The sequence below is a fragment of the Thermobia domestica genome, chromosome 14, assembly GCF_964235325.1.
Source record: "Thermobia domestica chromosome 14, izTheDome1.hap1.1, whole genome shotgun sequence".
In the NCBI taxonomy this organism is placed as follows: Eukaryota; Metazoa; Arthropoda; class Insecta; order Zygentoma; family Lepismatidae; genus Thermobia; species Thermobia domestica.
The window spans coordinates 113056783-113076512 of record NC_137467.1 but is presented as its reverse complement, the minus strand read 5'-3'; the positions used below and the strand labels follow the sequence as shown (position 1 = coordinate 113076512).

Genomic DNA, 19730 nt, shown 5'->3' with positions numbered 1-19730 from the left:
ATAGCACTTACCTAAATACGGGCCTGCTCTTACCAATGAATCACTCTATACTGTATTTGAAGTTTTAATTCTGAGTCTAGCAGAAATTTGTCTGAAATTAAGCACTCAGAGAACTGCCCAAAGACAAAACAAATTATAAAAGAAATTCGTTTTAAAAAATTAGATCATCAAATTTAAAATCTGCAAACTCAAACGAATAATATTATTTGCATAAGTCTAAAGGCCCAAAATTCACAATTTACATTTCTTAGAAGTAAAGAAATAGCAGATCAGAAAGTTGGACAGTAAAAAGTTGTTACTATATTACAGAGACTAGAAGATGAAATGGGGAGCAGCTAGGAAGACAGTAAAGTACCAGTTAGCCAGCCCTAACTGGCGGGGGAAATTCTCACAATTACTGACCTGATACAACTGTTTCAGTACATGCAGTATGAGGTATAAAAGTATGAAGTATAAAAATATACTCTGAGATTTCAGATTTTCATGACCAGTTGGGTAAATAAAGGACTTTTTCATGACTTTCATGACCACTAAGCAAAATATATGACTTTTTCATGACTTTCATGACTTTCATGACCAGTAGACACCCTGTCTAAGTAATTTTTTACTCCTAGCATCCCCAACCGCCCCCTAAGAATCCATCCGCCCCCTCCAGGAGTCTGGTCTGGATTCGCCCCTGCGCAAACATAATTTTATACAACTCATTCAAAAGTACATTTTGGTAGCTTTTTAAAATTTTTATCTTAAAGGATTGTCATTTCTCGTGGCTACTTATGCAATTTTGTCCACAGGCATACATGCAATTTCCAGTCATTACGCAAATGCATTTATATACTTAATAGACCTCGGCTAGTTGGGGGCTTCGCCACTAGACCCCCGTTACTAGGGCCTCGAACCACAAAAGCCTCTAATCATAATCAATTTAAAAAGAAATGTCTGGGGATTTGCCCTTAGACCCTCTGATATCTCATTTGATCGGCCTATGACCTCGTACCTCGTAAACCTACAACCATACCGAATCTCAGTTCAAATATCAAATTGTAGGTAATAACATTCCGGTATCCCGAGACATACCGAATTTCAGTGCGAGTACATGGGGGCTTTCCCCCCAGCCCACACATTTGCTCGGTCTACGGCCTCGCACATCATACGCCTGCAAACATAACGAATTTTTAAGGGGCCGCGGTGGCTCAGTGGTAGAGCGTTCACCTCCGGTGCTTGGGGTCCCTGTTTCGATCCCAGCTTGCACCGTGTGGACTTTGTGGTGGACAAACACCGTGCTCGTGGGTTTTCTCGGGGTTTTCCCGTTTCCTCCTACTTTCTTCATTTCATTTATTTCTCATAATCACCGTCTCCTTTAGCCTAACCGGTATAAATGTGGGATGTAAAACACAAGCATTTCATTTCACAAGATAACGAATTTTTGTTCAAATAACAAGTTTCATTTCTCTAACATTCCAGGATTCCGAGATATAAAAATCTTTTCTCCCCGCCCCTTTACTTCCCCTCTAAGACATATATCAAAAAAACGCTTAAGTACATACCTAATTATTTCAAATGTAAAGTCCAAATACCAAATTCTATGCTCCTAACCTTCAGAGGTTCCCAGATATCGACATGTTATTATAATAATTACAATCCCCACCCTCTTTCCTTTCCATCTCTTTTCTTTTCCTTTTTACTAAAACGTCAAAAAACACTGAAACACATGTCAAATTATTTTCAATGAGAAGTGCAAATACCAAATTTCAAGTCTCTAACCTTAAAGGATATAACATATTAATACAATAATTGTAATCCCCACTTAATTTTTTTCTCGCCCCTTTTCTTCCCTTCTGGGCCACACATAAAAAAAAAAAAAAACGTTGAAATACGTATCTAATTATTTTAAGTGAGAAGTCCAAATACCAAATTCCATGTTTCTAACCCTTTAAGTTTCCGAGATATAGGCATATTATTATACTAATTGCAATAATTGCAATTACCACCCGTTCTTTTACTTTCTACATCTTCCCTGCCCCTTCTAATTTAAATATCAAAAAGCACTTTAACAAGTATCAAATTATTTTCAATGAGAAACCCAAATACCAAATTTGAAGTATCTAACGTCAAGAATCATCAATATTTTCCACCCCATTTCCCCCCTTCCTCGTCGAATTTCCCAAAGTCCTTCCTTAGTGGTATCCTACGTCACAAACCCTATAAACTGTCCAAATTTCAAGTTTGTAGCTTAAGCGATTTGGTCTGTACGGTGATCTGTCACTCACTCACTCAGTCACTCAGGACTTTGCCCTTTTTATATAGAGATATTTAAGATTTTATGGGAAAGCCATGGATTTTGTCCTAAGGCCGCCAGTGTCTTAGAAATGTAATAGCTTTGCTATAAACTTTAAGCAATCAACTGACTGATCTGCGTCTATATGTATTATGTAAAATACCGCTTATGATATTTATTTTGCTCGTAATAAAAAAAAAATAGAAATGATGACGAAAATTCAAAGACATCCATGATTTTAGCGTAATGCTGCAGGAGTTCAGATCATTGAATTAATCATAAGAGCCGATTGTATAAGATAGACTACATTAAATTCCAATGTGGCACAAAGAAAATATGCAGCATTACTATGCAGTTTTTCAACGTTATAACTCATTCTGAAAATATTATCATAGGTCTCACAAACAATCGAATTTTAATCCTAACTCGATTAATATATACCAAAAGGCAGATCTATACAACTACTGACTTCAGATGAAAGTGGCATACTTGTAGTACGTTTAAAGATATACTAAAGACTAAATGATGGGGTGTGCGGAACAATGGTCTAACCCGAAAAATGTGAAAATCAGATTTTGATGTAATCTTTTGTCATTTAAATTGAATTGTCTTCCCACTGAGTTAGATAAAATTCACCTAGTCAATTTTATACATATGGATATTTTAGTTCTGGGTCTCAATCTAAGGCCTAAAATATTCAAAACAGGAGTATGAATCTGAACTTCGAAATTTCGGGTGTGGATCCAGGAATCGGATATCCGGATCCAATATTCAAAACTTCGAATCCGGATCCAAGATACAAAACTTCGGATCCGGGTCCAAGATCCGAAATTCCGGATCCGGATCCAAGATCCGAAATTCCGGATCCGGATCCAAGATCCGAAACTTCGGATCCGGATCCAAGATCCGAAACTTCGGATCCGGATCCAAGATCCGAAACTTTGGATCCGGATCCAAGATCCGAAACTTTGGATCCGGATCCAAGATCCGAAATTTCGGATCCGGATCCAAGAACCGGATATCCGAATCCGGATCCAAGATCCGAAATTTCGGATCCGGATCCGAGATCCGGATCTTATAGGATCCGGATCCGGATCTTGTAGGATCCGGATCCGTCTGGGCATTCCTAGGATAAACAAACCACTCAGTAAATGTTTAAAAAAAAAAAAAAAAAAAACACGGTTAGTCCAATTTCGTACCAATTTCATACTGTAGTAAACCTTTCATATGTGCCAATGCTTTGTCTCTGATCTCTAAATAATAATATTTGGAGTGATGATTTAAATGAATTGTATGGTTTGTCAGTGATTGACTGTGGTAGGGAGTTCCAGATTCTTACTGCCGAATTTAAAAATGCCTTCTCTGTTATTTTTCAAGAATGCTGGGGCATATTCAGTTTATTACTTCCTCGGGTATTGTAACGGTGAATTTCTGATCTACATGTTAATTTATGATGCAAATAAGGTGGTGTTTTATGTAAATTTATTTTGTATAGTAAACAACAGTATCGGAGATATTGTCTTCGGGACATGGTTAGGATATTGTTTTCATTAAGTACCGGCAGAATATGCTAAGCCTTTCTGTAATTGAGAGAGAAGCGTAAAGAGTAATTCTGTATTTTCTGAATTGCCCTAGTATTTTGAGTGGAGAGAGAGCTACCATATACGGAATCGCAGTAGTCGAACAGAAGCAAAATGAGAGTGTTAACAAGATATAGTCTTGTTTCTTGCGACAAATAGACTTTTAATTTATAAAGCTGTCGTAAGATGCGCTTAGCTTTAATACACTGTTCAGAAATGTGTTTACTCTAGCTAAGCCCTTGGTCTATTAATAAGCCTAGATCTTTTACAATTTCTCACGTGTGTACTCCTTTATTACCTCTGTAATCACACTCGTTGGCAATATGGTGATGAAATAAAGAGAAATTAAAGTGGGAAATGGTAGATGTTTCCTCGCCATTGTGTTCACTGTCCAGAATCGAAGATAGCGAGATTGCAACTTAGTGCAACTCTTCTGTCAGAGAATGATATTTATGTGTACGATTAGCAAATGTACAAAACCTACATCGTGACGGAGAAGATACCACACCCAGAGCCGTAGTTACGAGGGGGGGAGGAGCTGGTAGCAAGAGGGCGCCGAACAAGCAATAAGAAAAAGAAAGTGTTGAAAATGAGTAAACGATGTGGTGCCCCGTAAAAGTATTGGCGCCCTATTAAATCAATATTGTTGTCGGTTTGCAAAGAAATAGATTTGTTAAAAATGTTCTTGCTCGCTACGCTCGCAATCCAAACGTTTCAGCAAAACTCACAAGAAGTTTTTGCTTATTATTTACAGAAAGTAATTATACAATGATTTGTTAACGATGTGATATACAAGGTGCCGAGTATTGACTTACATTGCACGTGGGAGAGTTTTCAAAACCAGAAACGGTCAAAGTTTGAAATATGTGTTCGACGTTTTGATGATGATAAGTCTGATTAGTTAATCACGCTTTTCTTATAATATTAATCACGACGGTGAGAATGAAAGTATGAAAAATGAGAGAAATGAAGACACACATGCAAGCTGCTATTTGAGCAGGAATATTAAAAGTGAAGGTAAACAAGAATAATAATAACATTTTCGAATTTGAAGCAGTTGTAGAATGGGGGCTTAACAGGTCAGAACTTAACCCAACGAATTTTATTTTTTTTTTTCAAAGACTGATCACTACCAGTGATGGTTTATTATTCCGTTGACAAATGAAATGCTTCTAATTTGAAGGAATTTATTGGGATCATTTCTCCATCAAATACTTGTATTGCCAGGATTTTTTGTGCATACGTGGTATCTAGCTATGTGATATTTTTTATCTATCTACATACATACAAAAAATATACAAACATTATATATATATATATATACTGCAATGAGAACTTTCAGGCTCTTTGCTATTTTATTCTTTTATTATACACAAATCTGCTAAATGGTCGTATGACAGTTTAGTTTGTCAAAGTTCTACGGACAGTTCTGAACGATACGATTCGGTTCGGTTCGGTTTGTGAACGGTTCGGTTCGGTTTCGGTTAACCGTTCCAAACCGGTTTAAGTGACAAACCGAAACCGCGGTTTACGTTTTCAGGAACCGTCCACACCTAGCTAGAGGAAAGAAAACTATCTTCAATCAATAACTGCAAAAATCTAATAGAAATGTTAGTAAACCGTTCATTATGATCTTAACCTAACAATAATGGATGACAATTACGAGTAATTAATAACGGACGAAATACTCCATTGAAGGTAATGGGAAAAAAATGCAGATCCATGAGAAAACTTACTGATTTAATGCTATAAACAGGGGTGCCCACAAGGGGGGGCTATGACGCAAACTGCGTCATTGAAATATTTGGGGGGGTTAAAAATATATATAAATATGTTTGACGGGGGGGGGGGTAAAAATTAATCGAAAAGATTTTTTTTCATGGAAGAATACCTATGGATAGACAATTGCGGGGGCGGGTGCGTCATGGACATAAGGGGGGGGTGAGCACCACTGCTATAAACCACGAGTTCTAGTGCAGAAGTAAAAAAAAACTTCCCAGATATTGGTATCATATACTTGTTTGTGTTATTTTGCTAATTGAATTGTAGCATAATATGATACGATATGTACAAATTGAAATGCAACCGTTTAACAAAGTTTTTAAAGGAACTACCATCTTTGACTTGTGCATATCAAATGAGTGCCTTTAAGAAACTTTAGTTACGACAACTAAAGGCACAAAAGAGCCAATTTCCGACCTCTTGCTGCATGTTTGACATCACGCCACTGGTAGCCATGTGATATTGTGCTGCTCAATTGATCGTGGTATGTACTGTTGCGTAGCAGTACATCAAAGGCACCGAAGTGGAATTCATTGCAACTAATAATGATTACACTGTATAAGTTCAAAATGGAAGATCTGCAACAGGAAACATTAACAAGGCGTTTGAAGCAGATATGATAATTAATGCACTATTCGACACTGATCAGCTCAGTTTTGGAAATTCCACAACCACCAACTCATGTTTTGATGTTTTTCTGAAACAAGCTGTAGCAACTGTCTCCAGACGAAGTTCCTATATTGGCGGACTTGTTACAAATGTATCCCTTCATTATGATGAGGCAACTGGTAACAACACACACAAATCACGATGACCTTATTCCAATGAACAACGTATGTCCGCTCGAAGTCTGCTATCCTTTCATACTACGAGATACAAGCGGGAGAAGATTTATGCATCGGGTTATCACTAGTAAGAAAAACGCAAAAATCCACATAGTCGATGATGTACACATGTATGGACATGTCATTTATACTGGGTACTCTGCACACACCAATCCAATATAAGGTACTCTTTATTAAATATTTATTTCTAATGTGTACATATTGTATCTTCTGTAGAAGTGCAATTCTCGTGACTCTGGATAGTTTTTCTCTCCTCTCATGTGTTCTGTGGAGCTGCCACAGGTTCTAAATTTGATATTAGATTTCCTGCTTGAAGTCACTCACTTTTTAATAATTCTCAACAAAATTTAGAGATATAGCCGGCATTCTATTATACTGATGCTTAACTTTCAAATTTGATTAAAAGTGCAAAGGAAAAGTCATTGTTTCGAAGTCATCAATTGTCGTATACAAGAAGAGTAAGAAAAATCTACTGGAACTATGAAAGTGCTATGTTTGGTTATAAATTTAACAGCACAAAAGAAGTAACTTGCAAAATGTCTTAAAGGAGAAAAAGCATCATCAATAATATAAAATACAACATGAATAATAATTCTTACCTGGAATTCATCCCATGGTATGGCTGCACATTCTTCTGAACTTAGACTTGAGCACTGCACCTTCAGTAATGACGAAAATCCTTCAGACTCCTGAATAAACTCAACCTTTTGAAGTTTAAAAGTTGCCATTGATACCTGAAATATTATAACAATTATACACTGAACTAATACATTACACACAGAAGTGCCGCAACTATGTTGAAGATAGAACAAAAATTTTCCTTTGCAACTCTGAGAAATAGCTCTTCTCATCTTGAAGTATAATAATACTGCAATTCCCTACGTCATTATTTTGGAGAATAAAATCCATATTGAATTGGAAGATTGTAGTAGTCAAAGAACAAAAATATTTCGAATACACAATGTACTATTTTGTACGCTTAAAGAAAAACAAAAACAATCTTTAAAAAATAGCTTCAAAGTTACAAGTATAAAAATAACGGCGTTCTACATTTTGCAACAATAATGCCTCTAAAACGAGAGAAATGTTAGGATAAGGAATACAGAAGAATTTATGCTGCAGAAAAAAAAACCTAGGATACCAATATACATATGCCTTCAGTGTGGTTATTTACTCCATTAACCATTATTCTAGGTTATACTAACAGCTAATTCCTTTACGTAAAAATACACACTAAACCACATTAATAGTATTCATAATTTCTATCAAATAGTGAATTATAACACTATCTCTAAGTTAACCTGCGTATTTTTGTCTTGTGGTCTTTGATATTAGCTTTAGTATATGTTTGCAGCTGTCTAATCATTGTGTATTATTATTATTATATTATCAGTTTAATGTGTCCATTTAGTTTTTATAGTGGGGTACACTAGTTCTTGAATTTGTGTGTCTGTGATGAGAGTGAAGATAACGTTTTCCATCTATATATTACATTGTGCATGCTGACAACTCAAACCTAAGATGATAATCATGTCCATGAGTGTTTTAAGAATTCTTCAGTGCTATTATTGAACTACTTTAAACATTAAGATTACTTCACCATGATATCTTAGCGCTATACTGTTGTTTTCTTCAGCCAATGGAACAAACTCATAAATTGTTTATACTAGTCCAGGTGAACATTTACAGATCAACTGGAGTGTTTTCAACACATAAGTTAACATTTAAATTAACGAATAAAAAACATGACAACAAATTAGTTCCAACTGCCCGATTACTGAATGAAATTTCTAGTTTCACGCCCAGGGTTTATGCTTTGTAGGCTAAGAGAGCCGAATGATTAAGGAAAGTGAATGATTACAAAAGAATCAGCGGAATGGTCATGTGTGAAGAAACGGCACAATCGCTAGAAAACACACAAACACGAAGTTGTTCACCACATACTTAATAGTTTGGGATCGTATTAGAGGTGAGCACTCCAGCACTGATCCACCCTCTCCTTTGATTATGAACGTTTGTGATATGTCATGACAAGTAATATACAAAATATTGTTCTAGTGAGTGAAGCAATATATGGGAAGCATACCCAGACTAACGAGACTTTAAAGTAGCAAAGTGTTGAACTCGTCAAAATCTTGCTTCTATGTTTTTTTTTTTTTTTCTTTCTTACAGACCTCAGAAAACATAAACAATACAGTACTTTCACGATATAATCTTTTATAAGTGTACCACCATATACCAAACATTACTCACACTCAGAGCTGACAAAGGAAAGAATATAAATAATCTTTTTTTTTTTTTTTTTTTTTTTTTGTATGCTTGCAACACTATTTATCTGAGGTTATGGAAAAGAAAAAGTTTGTTTAACGTAACAACACGTGTAATACATAATGAATTTCTGCCAATATTACTCTTGTTCAGGCTCGAAAAACAACCGGTGCCAAGTAGACACGGCGATTGGAAATAAGAATCTGGCACCTAGCTAATTTAAATAGAAGTAAAATTATGTAGGCCCATGTATAAAATTGTATTATTATAGTGCCTAGTTTTAATAACTGACGCATAGGTTAGAAGTAAATTCTCGAGCACATCTCTTGTTTATGATATTCTTTTGGCAGCCTAACCATCTGTCTCCCTCTTTCGCCACAACTTTCTTCAGCTTCAGATAAGTCGGATTTTTATTGCATTAAGTTACAATACTGCAGTACTGAGTTGCAATACTGAGTGGTAAACAAATACTAATATGTACAGATCGAAGCAATAGAAGTTTTACAAAAAGTTTAAGTTCAAATTACTAACAAAATCTTGCGACGTGTGCTTATACATTCAGAAACACGTCTCGATCGACTAAGTGCTCCAGGTACTCAATACAATTTGCCCTCCCCCTCCTCACCTTGCTTAAAGCATTCTTTCCATTCAGACCAAAAAGAAAAAAAAATGTTTACAAGCTTTATAGCTCTAATTCAGTCTCTCTCATTCATTTGCTCTGAAATGCCTTTCTACAGCCTGAATAAAAAATGTCTCAAAATGTTCCCATGGCTTCATAAATGCCTTTGTTCTGCATTCTCTCCCTTCTTCAAAGGCTGAATATCACATCAAGCTAGGAAGATACTCCTTGTGAAATCTATGGAAATTGTCAATCACGGCAGTAGGTTTTGTGCTTCCCGAAGTCTGTAACGCGGGCGCAGAGCTCTAAACACTACTGACATATACGAGTGTTATTCAATGATAATCTCATTTAGTTTCTCAGTAACTGAAAGCAAATTTTTGAGGGGCGTCATTTGGACAGGACATAGAGTGTAACTCTCCCCACCCTTGAGTTTGATAAACACATACTGTTTGATCAAATGTATAGTAAAACACTGATATCAAAAATGAAACTCTTATGTCAGCTGAGAATCCCCCCCCCCCAAAACAAAATCTAAAAATGATACTATTTTTTAGCAACAAACCTATGGAGTTACGATAGCACATTGCTAGAGCACTTACATTTAGTTTCAAGAATCAAAGGATTGATTCCAAGCCATGTGTATTCATAGTGGACGACATTGAGACAGTGATTCAAATATGGAGACAGAGAGTGATGATTTACATGTGCAACTTTAGAATTGGAGAAAAAATGATCGGACAGCATCCAAACTATGACGAAATTTGTGAAACAGAAGAAAGCAAGTTTTCGAACTGCGAGGATCACATCAGGCAGTTGTCGACTTAAGATGGAGAACTCTTCTTATAGCATCCGATGATCGCGAAGGGAAAGATAGATATTAAGATCTGGGGAATTAAGAATTAAAAAAAAACTCTTCAACTTTCGAACCACGTACCTCTTAGCTATGGAACCATGACTTTATCCATTCAGCCACGGAGGACTCTACGCAATTATTCATATTCTTTTCCTTTAGCTACGTTCAGAATATCCCAATAGTTAACTCGGCGGGTGCGCCGTTCACATTTGAATGTAGACCTCTTGTAGCTTAGTTATAAGGTGCATAATCAACTGCACTCGTTCAGGAATACTTTTTAGGACAGTAAAAGTTTGTTACTACTGTGTTAATTGAATTATATTTGATAGAACCGTCTGATAAAGTAGTGCCAAATACTCCCTTTTGCGAAGCTTTAGTGGAAAATGAAACAAAACGTTGTAAACATGTTAGACTTTTAAAAGAAAAGGTTTAAAAAAAACAAAAAGAAAAAAAGACAATGGAAAAGCTCAAAATAGTGTCACTTAGATGCGAACCTATAACTTTAATAAATAGCGTGTTTACGTCACTGTCTGTTACATGAACGGTTACTGAAAGGAAGTCCTACTTGGATGATCCTACGTTCGAATCCCGACCTTTGTTTTTCTTTTCCTTTAGTTAAGCTGATACTATACATTCCAGAAGTTCAATATTGAAATAAATGTAGTCGCAGGTAGTTCAAGCCGAAGTCATATTCAAATATGGGACGTTATTACATGCTTTCATCAGCTTACAATATTCAACTTTAATATCAACTCTTGCAACCTAAATTTAACACATTTCTCGACCTGTTTTGTTACGAAATTCATGAACATCCAGCAGAGTGCGTACGATATTGTTTACAGCAGTGGGAGGAATCACAGCTTTTATACGTGATATCACATGAAGCACCTTCCGTTCAAACAGCTACCATTTTGCTTCTGGTGTAAAAATGGCTCACGAAGCTTCTGTTAAAAGTATTGTAATTGCTTTAGTTGAGCATGCGGGCATGAATTATAGTGAGGCAGGCGCAAAATATGGCGTTAACCGTGCAACTGCACGGAGGTGAAGGAGATATGAGGAAACAGGAGATGTAAGACGTAATAAGAACTAGGCGACAAAGAGTTTCCTTTGCCGAAGATGACCAGAGCTTAATTGCCCAATGCCGTTAGCAGTCTTTCATGTCTGCCTGACAGTTACGAGAGGATTCCAATTTCCCGGTCGATGTTACGACTGTCCGACTAGACTCAAATCCTTTGGTTATAGTCATACAGTGCTGCTCTTAAGGAGCGGCTAACGGAAGACCACATGGTTACCGTCTGGTGTTTGCAAAAGAAATCTTCCACGTGTGGGGGACGAGATCGTTTTTACAAAAAAAAAAAAAAAAAAAAAAAAAAAAAATCCGGGGGCGAAACGTATTTGACCGCTCCTCTGGAGAAAGGCATTCCTCTGAATGCGTTTCCCGTTCAGGTCGAATGGGACATGCAACACTCTATAGCTGGGTATAGATATGTAAGGCTGCAAAGTTCGGTGGAATCTACAGGATTCCTGGTCGACTAAACGCCCACAAGTATCTGCAGCGTCTGAACGAAACGCTTTCGAAAATAAAGGCTCATGTAGGTGATGGCATATTATATTGGCAACAGGACAACAGCTCGATACATAATTCAAATGTGGTTCAGATATGGCTGCACAGGCAACCTGATGTCGAGACAGTTGAATGGGTTCCTCGAGGAAGAGATCTGAACCTACTGAAAATATGTGGGTCTCTGTTGCAAGAACATTCCGGGAAACCTGGTCGAAAAATCCTCCATGAACATCTGACGAGTTATGGGAGCATGCTCAAGATGCGTGATCAATCTGTTCAACACAGCGCTATATCTCTCAACTGGTGGATTCAACGCCACAGCATATGGCAACTGTGATAAGAGTCCAAGGGAAATATACACAGAATTAATAAATGCTCGCCCACAACACCATTAGCCCTCGAGTGCTCTCTAATCCGACCCACTTATTAGCAAAGTTTTATCAAATACACTACGCGATACGAAATAAATGTACGTGCCTCAGTAACTTCTGCACTAATAAGCAGACTAACCTGTGGGACTTGCTGGCCGAGAGGTATTACGGTTGCTATGTAAACCAAAACAACTTGAAGCAGTTCTTTGAATCCTGGCTTACTTTTCATCATCAAGAATTGCATTACGCCTCCTATGTCCACTTTCGTACGCTCCATCACATGATACATTGTATGGTCCAACATAGGTTTTTAATTAATAAGCAATTTATAAATCTATGAACAAGTATATTAGTATGAATGGAATTAATACGAGTAATAATGGAATATAGTATTTTCACCCGACAAACTTCGCTGTGCAAAATTTCATCATTGTATGACATCATCAGAAGATAAGTTCAATTTAAATTGCAAGATTTGATATCAAAGTTAAAACGTTGTAAGTTAAAGAAAAAGATAATAATAACATCACATATTCGAAAATAATTTCGGCTACATTTAATTCACGAGCTGTTATTACATTTAATTCAAACTTTTAGTTCTGGAATGCACAAACTAAGTATAGCTAAAAGAAAAAAGTAACAAGACAGGCCGAGATTCGAACGTAGTACCACCAGCTTAATTTACCTACAATTCCGTTCACTACCCCTTCATCTAAGAAGCCATGATGTAAACATGACTATTCGCATCCAAGTGACACCATTACGCATACATGCAATAACGTTTTTGCTCTTTTGCTCATCAAAAATGTAACATATTTACTACGATTTGTTCATTTTCCACTAAAATTGCAAAAAAGATTATTTGTGTCTGTGTATATTGTCTACTTTATCAAACGGTTCTACAAAATACAACGCAATTTACACAACAGTAAAAGCATTTTACTGCCTTAGAAAATGTTCCTGAAAACGGGTAAGTGCATTATGCACCCTGCACGATGGTGTAACCAAAAGGTCCACGGTTCGGGAGACCCACGGCAAAAGGGAGCCCATTTAAGTTTCGTTATTCCATTTTGCAGGTTTCATATGATTGCATTACCCAACAGAGAAAGCAAACAAAGAAGTGCAGAGATCACAGAACCACTAGCCTTATTTCCCACACTGGAAAGATAATAGCGCGCATACTGAACAGGCGGTTGGAAAGTAAGATAGAAGAGATGGAGGAAGATCAATTTGGATTCCGGAAAGGAAAAAGCACAAGAGATGTCACAAGTTGATGAGAATTATCTCAGAACGAGTTCTTGACGTAAAGGAAGAGTTGTGTTTGTGCTTCATAGACTGGCAAAAAGCTTTCGACAGTGTCAATTGGACGAAACTTCCGCAAATATTTAAAGAAATTACGGTTAACTGGAGAGACCGACGACTCATTCACAACTTGTACACAGGAGAACGAGTCAAGTTGTGCCTGAATCAAGGAGAAATCAATAATGTAGAGATTGGAAAAGGAGTCAGACAAGGATGTAGTATGTTGTCCCAATTATTCAACATATACAGTGAATGTTTAATGAAGGAAGTATTAATGGGAATTGTTGAATTCAAGATTGGAGGGCAGATCATTAACAAGATAAGGTATGCAGATGATACGGTTATTATAGCTAGGACCGAAGACAGACTACAGGAAATGATTGACAAAATAGTTAACACTGGGAAACTATATGGACTGGAAATTAACATCGAAGAATCGGAAGTCTTTCCGTGGAAATGCTCCCTTACGGGTCAGAAAACAAAGAGTACTTGAGGAGATCGATCATTTCAAATATGTGGGAAAATTTTGACGAAAGATGTGTATTGCACCAGAGATCAGGCCGAGAACTGCCATAGCCAAAGAAGCATTCAGGAAGAAAAGATCACTCTTAACAAGCAGCCTTAATATTGAACTAAGGAAAAAAATGATAAGTTCTATATATGGAGTATTGGACTTCATGATTCAGTAACTTGGACATTACGGAAGTTCGAGAAGAAATATTTATAGAGTTTCGAAATGTGGTATTAGAGGAAGATGGAGAAGATAAAATGGACAGAAAGAGTAACAAACGAAGATGTTTTAAAACACGCGTGAAAAGGACGCTTCGCCACCACCCTCCGTAGAAAGGCCAATTGGAATGGACACATCTTGCAAAGAAATTGTCCTCTTCAAACCACCATAGAAGGAAAGATGGAAGGAAAGTGAGGAATAGGAAGAAGAACACAAATGACCGATGATTTTAAAAATAGAAGAAAATATTGGAACTACAAGAGGAAGTTGAAAATCGAGAAACATGGAAGAAACATTTCCAGGCCCAAACTGAAAATTAAGAAGAAGAAAAGAAAGAGTACCTCCATTAGTCCCAGGACCTGTCAAAATGCAGAACACTTAATAACAATAATATAATTTCACACTTTTTCCTCAATTTTTGAAATTCTTACTACTTCAGCCTACGATGAAAAGGAAGTTGTGGGACGAGCTATTTACTGTGAATTCTACTCAAAGGCACATCGCGTATTTGCTCCAACATTACATTTCCGAACAGTAATGAAGGAAAAGATTGAGTGGTTTCAACTTAGAATGAATTACCTAAAGTTTTAGTCTTAAATAACTGTCACTGCTAATAGTGTCCCGTATTTGTTTACACCTCTATTCTTTTATAACTGAATCTCACTTTTCCTGTGACGAAATCAACACCTAAGCGAGCACACCTAAGTGAACTAAAAGCCATCCATAGGACAATGTTGCAGATGAAGTTGAGCTCTTTGGCAATCATCAGCATTGAAAGCGAAGAAATACCACGTTGATATTGAAATAGTCAAAAAATTCCTTTCCGGAAAGGATTACCCGCACAGTTATTTTTCAGATGGTAATTTATAGGTATACTTCAGTCGGTTGCAATTCCTATGTAGTTGTGGTGGTGAGACATTGACAACATCCCTACGAAGGGGGGGAAGGTGACATGTAAAAGTAGTCAAATTCGTACGACATTAGTATCAAGTCATAGTTTTCGGGGATCCAAAGATAAATAATGACACTGCCGATGATGCTTAAGTCCAGGTTAAGCCTTGGTTGGCATGGATGTCAGAGTTGGAGAATGACAGGCAAAAAGAATCGAAAATATCTTATATTTGTGTCGAGTGCAGTTTTCGGGATCACTGACATAAATAGTGATGTTCCAGATGTGATAGTCTAAGATCGGTCCATTGGCATAGGGGTCAGAGAAGAGAACCAGTGAAGATTTCAGAACAATCCTTTGGGGTGTTTTTCAATAAACTGAGAGTGAAAAGTGGTAATGCACCAATACTGGAATCAACTGGGAACTATCAGAGACACGACTTCTGGAGAATTTTCGTTGTTCCAGGGAGGCATTACCCAATGATCACTACTTAAAATCGTCACTGCTTTGCAAGAGCGTAGACATCACTTCATTGCAGGGATGGAAAGCTTTTTTCTTTTTTTTTGGGGGGGGGGGGTTCAAATTTAATATGAGGACACCTATACTAAAATGTCTATTATCATCAGGGTTCCCACTCATTTTCCAAGATCAAATTCCCTGACCTTTCCAGGTTTTCCAGGTAACTTCTCAGAAATTTTCAGGTACACCATTTTGTAGCATATATTTGTACCGGTGCATAGAAAAATAGAATTTGCACATGAAGGAAAAGAAAAAAAAACTTTTTTAAATTATGAAATGTCCCCTACCAAATAGCCGGATAAGGCAAAACGTGAAATCTGGTAACTTTAAATATATATATATGAAAATAACCTGTACGCTATTTATGTACATTTTCTGGTCAATAATGTTGCCAATGAATTTATGAAAGTGCTCAACATTTTCAACCTGAGCCTGACTTCACTTTTCACCCTGGATGGGGTATGGCTGTTTATTTTTATTTATTGCTACAAGTATTCTATTATTTTTCCTTTTCACAGAAGTAATTACAGTAAACATTTACAATCGTTAAAATTGTTAATGGACGGGTTCAGAAGTTAAAACATTTTATCATCAGTTTCACTATTTGTGAGACTTACTATAGATATAGTAAAAGCTCTTTATTCGCGGGGTATATGTTCCATAAATATGCCGCGAATACAGAAACCGTGAATACGGAATGGTAATTTATATGGGATTATAGGGGATACGTTCCTAGGTGATAAAATAATAAATAAATAAATAAAATACATATATAAAAAATCAATTTACTGTAATTGAAGTTTTTGACCATATTGATTAATTATTAACTTCAGACTTAGGCAATGGTTTGAAGAATTTTGTAATTTTTTCTTGCTTGGCAGTTTTTAAAAGCTCCTTCAATTCAGACTGATATTCAGCAGTGGCATTAGCAATTTGCCTCTTTGTAAACACGCTATTTGAATATTTTAAATTTGAATATTTTAAGCTAATGAAAAGCGTGTAATAACGTCTCACATTTGAAAATAATTTCGACTTGAACTACCTGCGACTACATTTATTTCAATATTGAACTTCTGGAATGTATAATATCAGCTTAACTAAAGGAAAAGAAAAACAAAGGTCGGGATTCGAACCTAGGACCATCCAAGTAGGAGTTCCTTACAGTAACCGTTCATGTAACAGACAATGACGTAAACACGCTATTTATTAAAGTTATAGGTTCGCATCTAAGTGACACTATTTTGAGCTTTTCCATTTTTTCTTTTAACCTTTTCTTTTAAAAGTCTAACATGTTTACGACCATTTGTTTCATTTTACACTAAAGCTTCGCAAAAGGAAGTATTTGGCACTACTTTTCAGACGGTTCTATCACATATAACTCAATTAACACAGGAGTAACAAACTTTTACTGTCCTAAAAAGTGTTCCTGAACAAGGTGCAGTTCATTACGCACCTTGCAACTAACAAGTAACAGTTCTGAAGTGTAACACTTCGATTTTGATAAAGTTTGGCAGGTAGATACTACACATAAAATAAACAAATACGTTTTTTTTTCCTGCGGAAAAATGGTTTTAGGGGCAAAAGCCCCCCACCCAAAATTTTAAAAGTTGACGCCCGAAAGGCAAGAAGTGAACGGAAGTGAACCAAATTGTGCATAGACATTGTAGACATAAAATGAGAAAATACGGGTTTCGTATTTCCCTGGAAAAAAATGGTTGGGTGGGGCACGGACCCCTCCAAACCTTTGATCACGAAATATCAAAAGTGCTAGTAACAGTATGTCAGATGTGTGTAAAGGACATGAAGAATTGAAACAAAACTTTGTGTATGAACAATACGCAAAAAATAAACCAACGTTTTTTTTTCTATTATTATTTTCGGGGGAAAAGTGTTTTAGGGGGGCAAAAGCCCTCGTCCAAAATTTTGGAATTTAACGCCCGAAAAGCAAGAAGTGGACCGAAGTGAATGAAATGTGCACAAATATTGTAGAGGTAAGATGGGGGAATACATGTTTCGTATTTCCCTGAAAAGAAAACTGCTGAGTGGACCAAGGCGTTGAGTGGCGGAAGTAGAAGACCGAAGCCAATTAAATTGTATGTAGATATTGGATATATAAAATAAGTTTTTTTGTGCGTGTGTATCACAAGAGTCTCCATCCGATTTCTTCAAATTTGGCAGATCAAGAACAAGAACTAACAGTATAGCATATTTTATAGTGTTTCAGAAGACACCTTCAACCCTTACAATGTTTCTCCAATTTATTTCCTGTTTGCTGTTGATGTGCCAAATTTAAAGCAAAACCGATAAGGACACTTGAGAAACACGAAAGGCCTTATTTTACATAGGGTCTATAAAAATAAATGCACACAATTTCATTTGCTTCGGTCTACTCCTTTCTGCGCTATTACGGTACTATTTATATTTTTTTTTCCGATGGGGCCTAGGTGCCAACACTGTTTTTTCGCACAAATTAAAACACGTTTCATTTATTGTTTTTCAAATTGTTTCTATACGAAGTTTCCAATTCTCCATATTCTTTAGAACATCTGACGCATGCTTATTTGCACTTTTGATATTTTGTAATCAACGGTTTAGGAAGTCCGTGCCTCACGCAACCGCTTTATTTCCAGAAAAATACGAAACCCAATTACCTCATTTAACGTCTACAATATCTGTGCACAGTTTCATTCAATTCGGTGCACATTTTCTTGCCTTTTGGGACTCAAATTTCAAAATTTTGGGTGGGGGCACAATAGCTTTTCGGCAGAAAATTAAAAAAACCGTATTCGATTATTTTTTTTGCGCATTGTCCATACACAATGTGTCGTTCCAATTCTTCACGTCCTTTAAGCACTCCTGACATACTGTTATTAGCACTTTTGATATTTCACGATCAAAGTTTTGGAGGGGTCTGTGTCCCACCCAAACTTTTTTTTTTCTTTCTGGAAAATACGAAACACGTATTCCGTCATTTTATGTCTACAATATCTGTGCTCAATTTCATTCACTTCAGTTCACTTCCTCTGGCCTTTCGGGAATCAACTTTCAAAATTTTGGGTGGGGTCTTTGCCCCCTAAAACCGTCTTTCCGCAGAAAATGAAAGAAAAACTGTATTGGTTTATTTTTCACCTATTGACGTTACACAAAGTTCCATTGCAATTCTTCATGTCCTTTACACACATCTGACGTACTGTTATTAGCACTTTTGATATTTCGTGATCAAAGGTTTGGAGGGGTCCGTGCCCCACCTAACCGTTTTCTGAGGAAAATACGAGACACGTGTTCCCTCATTTTGCGTCTACAATACAGGTGCACAATTTGGTTAACTTCGGTCCACTTGCTTTTGCCTTTCGGGCGTCAAATTACAAAATTTTGAATTGAAATTTTGCCCCCCCCCCCCTTTAAAACAGTTTCTCCACAGAAAATAAAGCGTTTACTTTTGCGTATTGTCCCTAGACAAAGTTTCGTTGAAATTCTTCATGTTCTTTACACACACCTGACATACTGTTACTAGCACTTTTGATATTTCGTGATGAAAGTTTTGGAGGGGTGCGTTCCCCACCTAACCGTTTTTTCCAGGAAAATAAGAAACACGTATTCTCTCATTTTATGTCTACAACAGGGATGTAATGGAGGGTATACGAGGGTATACGGCGTATACCCACCTCAAATTTTTGGAAACTATCGTATAGCCACCTAAAATTTACGAAGTACACGGGTGTACGCTACAATCGATCCATAGTGTATTCACTTCATTGGAACAAACAACAACTGCTTTTTATGTACTGCATCTCAAAACAAAAAACAAAAACAAAACAAAAAACAAATCACTAAACGGCTGGTCGTCAGGCTGTCCACGAATGATGTATACATTCTTTTAAAATGTTTGCGTTTACGGGGTTTGGGAGTCGAGTTCTCCCATAATCCCTTCTATAATGGAAAACAGCATTCTGAACCTGAAGTGTTTTGTCCTCAAGATGTAAGATGTGCTGTCCCTTCTCAAAGGTGACCTCTGGTATTATTATATAAATTCAAGCTGTTTTCAAATGTTTTTCTTAGAAACTCTTTTGTTTCTAAAGATCAGTTAGAGATAGAGTTGAGGGTGAAGAATAGGGCCTATATTCATGTGG

General features: G+C 36.7%; 1 protein-coding gene across 8 annotated transcripts in view; it reads right to left on the bottom strand.

The window, feature by feature from the left end:
• Window positions 1-19730, bottom strand: part of LOC145670290 (bridge-like lipid transfer protein family member 3B) — a 549193-nt gene that overhangs the window by 158322 nt on the left and 371141 nt on the right. For all 8 annotated transcript variants that reach the window (XR_014128253.1, XM_081738747.1, XM_081738745.1 and 5 more), the window contains one exon: window positions 7082-7216. Coding sequence is in view for 7 of the 8 variants with exons in the window: in XM_081738747.1 (XP_081594873.1) it covers window positions 7082-7216 (135 nt within the window). In the remaining variant the exon portion in view is untranslated. The remainder of the gene's footprint in view (window positions 1-7081; window positions 7217-19730) is intronic.